At 42.4% G+C, this 6,343-nt stretch overlaps 1 protein-coding gene across 1 annotated transcript in view; it reads left to right on the forward strand.

Annotated features, from left to right (window-relative positions):
- Window positions 1-2,486: 2,486 nt before the first annotated feature.
- The window catches only part of LOC107299551 (lysosomal acid glucosylceramidase-like), a 16,372-nt gene continuing 12,515 nt past the window's right edge, over window positions 2,487-6,343 (forward strand). Inside the window, exons 1-4 of the mRNA XM_029286800.1 lie at window positions 2,487-2,550; window positions 2,669-2,860; window positions 2,937-3,086; window positions 3,638-3,774. Coding sequence (XP_029142633.1) covers window positions 2,487-2,550; window positions 2,669-2,860; window positions 2,937-3,086; window positions 3,638-3,774 — 543 coding nt within the window. The remainder of the gene's footprint in view (window positions 2,551-2,668; window positions 2,861-2,936; window positions 3,087-3,637; window positions 3,775-6,343) is intronic.

Consider the following 6,343-nt stretch of genomic DNA (forward strand, 5'->3'; position numbering starts at 1 on the left):
AAAAAGATGAGTTGCGATGCGCTGAAGCTTCCTATCGGTAAGAGGTTTGCTCGTAAACTTTAATTTCATTTGCGGCTGTTCCCGAGTTCCTTTGTCAAAGCATTGTTTTATTTACACCGACGCACATTAGAAGTGACTCAAAGGTGTTAGTTTTTCTTCCCAAACACGCACACCCATTGAACCCAGACTGAATTCTGGCGTATGGAATGGAATAGAAAATAGAATGGAATATAGAATGGAAAGACCAGGATAGAGAAAGCCCGAACGGCGTTCTTCAAAATGAAAAAGGTCTTCTGCAGTCACGACATAAGCCTAAGACTGAAAATCAGGCTTGTCAGATGCTATGTTTTTTCTATCCTGCTCTATGGAGCAGAGAGTTGGTCTCTGACAGAAGGCCACCTGAAGAGACTAGAAGAGTGGTACTCAACCTGTGGGTCGGGACCCCATTTGGGGTCGATCGACCATTTCACGGGGGTCGCCAAGCAAGGCTGTCTGCCATTTTTCCCCCCTTTTCCGGCGGGTGCCTTACCTCCCTTGGGCTGGGCCAGCGGGTGGTCGGCCTGCTCCGTCTCTGCCGCTTGCCAGCTACGCCTCGGCCGGCACAGGGGGCGGAACCACGCATGCGCGGCACTCCCGGGCAGGGAAAGTCCTCGACTTACGACCGGTTGGGTAGTCCTCGACTTACGACCGGTTTAGTCCTCGACTTACGACCGGTTTAGTCCTCGACTTACGACTGGTTGGGGTCACGGCATTAAAAAGGTTGAGAACCACTGGACTAGAAGCATTTGAAATGTGGATTTACAGGCTGTTATGTATAAGCTGGGTTGACAAGATCAGAAATGAGGAGGGGATAAGCCGCCTGGGAAAGCCAAGGGAAATCATCAAAACGATTAAAAAACAAAAATTAGAATATTTCGGACACATGATGCAACACCCAGAAAAATACGGCATACTCCATTTAATCCTCCAGGGAAAGATGGAAGGCAAACGAGGTCCAGGCAGAAGAAGAACCTCGTGGCTTCAAAATCTAAGGGACTGGTTTGGACAAAACTCAGCAGCACTTTTTCGTGCGGCTGCTGATAAAAACAGGATCGCCAACATGAGCGCCAACGTCCGATAACGGATATGGCACAAGAAGAAGAAATAGAATGGAATATAAAATAGAATAGAATAGAATAGAATAGAAAATACAGAATATAGAATAGAATATAGAATAGAATAGAAGTAGAATAGAACAATAACTTTATTCTCACTTTAAATGTACACTAAGCAGCATTAAAATGAGCTTTTGCTGCATACAGCTCTCAAAGTGTAACCCACCTCCAATATACACTGCATAAACCTAACAAGAAAAATGAAATAAATTATGCATATACCCACATACAAACACGTAATATGGCCCAGAAAGATGACATGTTGTAAGCGGAGGGTTAGCTGTATTTGAAAAGCCATTAATAAGCACTTTGCAAAAGTTATTAGAAAAATCTATGTAAGCCCAGTGTCATCTTGAAGATGTTAATCCTATTTTAAGGAAGATGGACGTTCTTTTTCAGCCTTCTGAAGAATTAAACCTGCTGGAGACTATTGAAATGTGGTGTCTTATGAGGAACAACTGCCCGGAGCACTTTTGGGGAATCTCATATCCTTCTCTGCTTCTTCATTCCGCTGGAATTACTGGCACTGCTTCCATTTGCCATTTCTATCCTGGAAGTCTGGCTTCCTTCAATTTCATCCAGGTAAAAATTGACAGGCAAAGGAAGTTTCTTAATTGCTTTTTTGTGGTCAAGAAGGTCAGGACGTCCAGCTCTTATATCAGAGGAGCGTCATAAAATTCTGCTGCTAGAGCTGTCGACATCCGTCCCAGCATTCAGGAGTTGAGACAGGAGCAGAGATCTCCTGATTCCTATTCTGTTCTCCCTGGGAACCAGCATCAGCTTTCCAAGCTCTGGAATAAAGTGTTTGGCAGGTAGGAATAACACAGAATCCCGTGTTTGTTACGGTGCCAGGTAAGGGCAGGGCGGTGATTCCAGGATCCTAGAATGGGTGGAAAAAGTGATTCCAGGATCGCAGAATGGGGGAAACAGTAATTCCAGGATCGCAGAATGGGGGAAAAAGTGATTTCAAGATTGCAGAATGGGGAAAAAAGTGATTCCAGGATCACAGAATGGGGGAAAAAGTGATTCCAGGATCGCAGAATGGGGAAAAAGTGATCTCAGGATGGGAAAAATGTGATTTCAGATTGCAAAATAGGGAAAAAGTGTTTCAGGATTGCGGAATAAGGGGTTGATGTTTCGTATGGTGCTTTTGACTTTTTCGGCTGGAGGGATAAGCCGCCTTATAAACGCATTAGTTTATAACTCGATCCTGGTGTAAAAAAAAAAACTCCGGCGAGATAGAGCTACATTTTCCATGGACTGGCTTGTTTTTTTTTCACCCCCTGCAGGCAAATTTCTCTAAAACTGGGAGGCTGGTGTTTGAGGGGTGCTATGTGGACACGTGATGCTTTGGGGGTGCTGTTCCTCATCCTCCAAGGGATGGTCGAGGCCAGAGGTCAGCCTTTGGGTGGAGCCCAAAGGGGAAGTGGGCGGGGCTCTGTTGTGCTGATAGGAGGGGTCTAAATTCACACACCCCCTTTTTTTCTCTCTTTCCATTTTTGGTTGATTTTTAGCAAGCCGACCCTGTAGTCCTAAATTCTTCAACTCCAATACAATGGTGTGTGTCTGCAACGCAACGTATTGTGACACGGTGGAGCCGGTCTCCCTCCCTGACGTCGGCAACTTTGTCAAGTACACAACCAGCAGGGACGGCCAACGCTTGGAGCGAAGCCAAGGGCAAATCGATGCCAGACCAGGAACTTCAGGTAAACCTGGGGGAGGGGTTGGACTAGATGACCTACAAGATCCCTTCCGACTAGTTAATTCTGTTAATTCTTTCAGCTGGGATGCTCTATGCCTACGACCCCTCCACTCAGTACCAATACATCAAAGGTTTTGGCGGGTCGCTCACCGACTCTGCGGCCATTAACATCCTGAATTTGTCTTATGCCGCCCAGAACCAACTGCTCCAGTCTTACTTCTCTGAAGAAGGTGAGGAAATTGGGAATGACCCGCTGGATGAAAACTAGCAGCTCAGGGAAAGCTAGCATCCTGAGGCTCTGTCTTTCTTAAGTCAAGGATTGAAAACCGGAAAGGTTAGGCTGCGTTTAAAAGCAGAATGACATACCGTCTGAACAATCCAGGAAGTATTTTGTTTTGAAAGGGTGTTTTAATGACTTTATGCACCACCACCACCAACAAGGGAGGTTCTGCTTTTTAATGTTTAATTTGCTCAATTTATGATGAACAAGAATGAAAACCTAGCTGAGGAAGAGAGCAATTCAGCGAAAGTACAGTCCAATGGGAGTGGATCCACCGAAAGGCATAACATGAAAGGAAAAAAGCAAGGGGAGGGGAAAGGAATAAGATGACCTCTGACGAAGGACCACCTTTACGAGATGGTACTGGTGGCATTATCATTTTTTATTTTTATTTTTTGTGGATGTATGTTTTGTATTCCATTTTTTCTTTTTTTTTCCTGATTGTGAAAATTAGACTCCTGGGACACCAGAATCTCTTCCCCTCTCTCGCCCCTTCTGCAGGACTTGAGTACAATTTGATACGTTTTCCCATTGGGTGCTCTGACTTTTCCACGCGGCCGTACAGTTACGATGACCGCTGCGTGGATGACTTTGAACTCAAGTGTTTTGAGCTGGCCCCTGAAGACACCAAACTTAGGGTGAGTTGAGCTAGACTTAACACCCACCCACTGGGGACGTGTGTGTGTGTGTGTTCCAGGCTGTGTTTTAGCAAAACCGCACCCGTCGCAAACAATGATATCACCCTTGCGACTTGTGCCGCAGGCTGGTTTCTGCTGTGCAGCTCAAACAGTGTTTTCCCTGCACACCAATTGGAGGTGTGGGGTCCTTGGTGCTCTCTGAGCTGGGTGGTTTTTTTGCAGACATTTCATTACCCATCTAGGTAACATCATTAGGGCTAGAAGGGAGGGGAGTTTGCAGAGAGAAGCGGAAGGAGGAGGAGGAGGAGGAGGACTGTGGGGTCCTTGGTACTTTCTGGGTTTAGTTGTTTTCTTGCAGACATTTCATTACACAACTGGGTCACATCATCAGTGCTGGACTATTTGTCTGGTATTAATCCCAGCTTATCTGGACATTGACTGCTGCAGAAGATGTCTTGTGGACTTTTTGTTTCCTTCTTAGCTTGTTTCTTGTCTCTTCTGAATGCTGTGTAAATGTGGTTTATCTCTAGGTGCCTGTTGATGGCCAGCCTTGCAGCAATTCCCCAGTATTTTTTTTGGGATTTAGCTCGATCTGGGGTGCTCACGGTTTCCCATATGTTGTGAAAATGTAGAGTTTTCCCTGTGTCTTCTGACTGCCCACCAACCCTGACAGGACTAACTACTGTATATAAACAGAGACTAAACTGCGCTGATGATGTTACGTAGCTGGGTCATGAAATGTCTGCAAGAAAACCAACAAGCTCAGAGAGCACCAAGGACCCCACAATCGTCGTCGTCGTCCTCCTCCTCCTCCTCCTCTCGGCAAACCCCTTTCCCTTCTATCACTGATGATGTTACCTAGTTGGGTAATAAAATATCTGCAAGAAAGTCACCAAGCTCAGAGAGCACCAGGGACCCCACAGTTCAGCCCTGGACTTCTCTCAGTGCCAGATGGAGTTATCAGCTAATTAGTGTGTCAGTCCCGATTTGCCAAAATGCCTTCCCTGAATCTGACCAACCATAACTTGTCATGAGGATACTTGCCCTTTGTTTTTAACGTATCCCTTTAATTGGCCGGGTAGCTAGAATTCTCTGGAAGTACTACAAACTGTGTATTATTATAATAGCATAATGACATAATGAAGCAAACAATCGTTCTTATAATTTTTGACTCAAATTACTCCACGCCCGAGGCCTGTGGTTCAAAATAGGCAGGATAATAAAGTTTTTTTTTCAGCTTTTCAAAAGGAAGGGAACAATCCCGAAATCCCTTAGGCAGCTTCTGCGGCTCAAGGGAGAAGTGGACCCTGGATTGCCCCACAGCTAACCAACCCCTGCCCCATTGAATCGGATTAACTGTCAAATAGCAGGCATGGCAGAAGAGAAAAAGAGGCTGCGGAGGGTAAAGGAAAGATGATATAGGTTCTCCTGCTTGAGCGGGAGGCTGGACTAGAAGACCTCCAAGGTTCCTTCCATATTCTATTCTGTTCTATTCTATTCTATTCTATTCTATTCTATTCTATTCTATTCTATTCTATTCATTCCTTATTCTATTCCTAATTCTATTCATTCCTTATTCTATTCTATTCTATTCTATTCTATTCTATTCCATTCCATTCCATTCCATTCCATTCCATTCCATTCCATCCTATCCTATCCTATCCTATTCTATTCTATTCTATTCTATTCTATTCTATTCTATTCTATTCTATTCATTCCAAATTCTATTCTATTCCTAATTCTATTCCTAATTCTATTCATTCCTAATTCTATTCATTCCTTATTCTATTCTATTCTATTCCATTCCATTCCATTCCATTCCATTCTATTCTATTCTATTCTATTCTATTCTATCCTATCCTATCCTATCCTATCCTATTCTATTCTATTCATTCCAAATTCTATTCTATTCCTAATTCTATTCCTAATTCTATTCATTCCTAATTCTATTCATTCCTTATTCTATTCTATTCTATTCCATTCCATTCCATTCCATTCTATTCTATTCTATTCTATTCTATTCTATTCTATTCTATCCTATCCTATCCTATTCTATTCTATTCTATTCTATTCTATTCTATTCTATTCTATTCTATTCATTCCAAATTCTATTCTATTCCTAATTCTATTCCTAATTCTATTCATTCCTAATTCTATTCATTCCTTATTCTATTCTATTCCATTCCATTCCATTCCATTCCATTCCATTCTATTCTATTCTATTCTATTCTATTCATTCCTAATTCTATTCTATTCCTAATTCTATTCCTAATTCTATTGATTCCTAATTCTATTCATTCCTTATTCTATTCTATTCTATTCTATTCTATTCCATTCCATTCCATTCCATTCCATTCCATTCCATTCTATTCTATTCTATTCTATTCTATCCTATCCTATTCTATTCTATTCTATTCTATTCTATTCTATTCTATTCTATTCTATTCTATTCATTCCAAATTCTATTCTATTCCTAATTCTATTCCTAATTCTATTCATTCCTAATTCTATTCATTCCTTATTCTATTCTATTCCATTCCATTCCATTCCATTCCATTCCATTCCATTC

Source organism: Protobothrops mucrosquamatus, unplaced genomic scaffold (genome assembly GCF_001527695.2).
Source record: "Protobothrops mucrosquamatus isolate PMUCROS unplaced genomic scaffold, P.Mucros_1.0 scaffold5097, whole genome shotgun sequence".
Lineage (NCBI taxonomy): Eukaryota > Metazoa > Chordata > Lepidosauria > Squamata > Viperidae > Protobothrops > Protobothrops mucrosquamatus.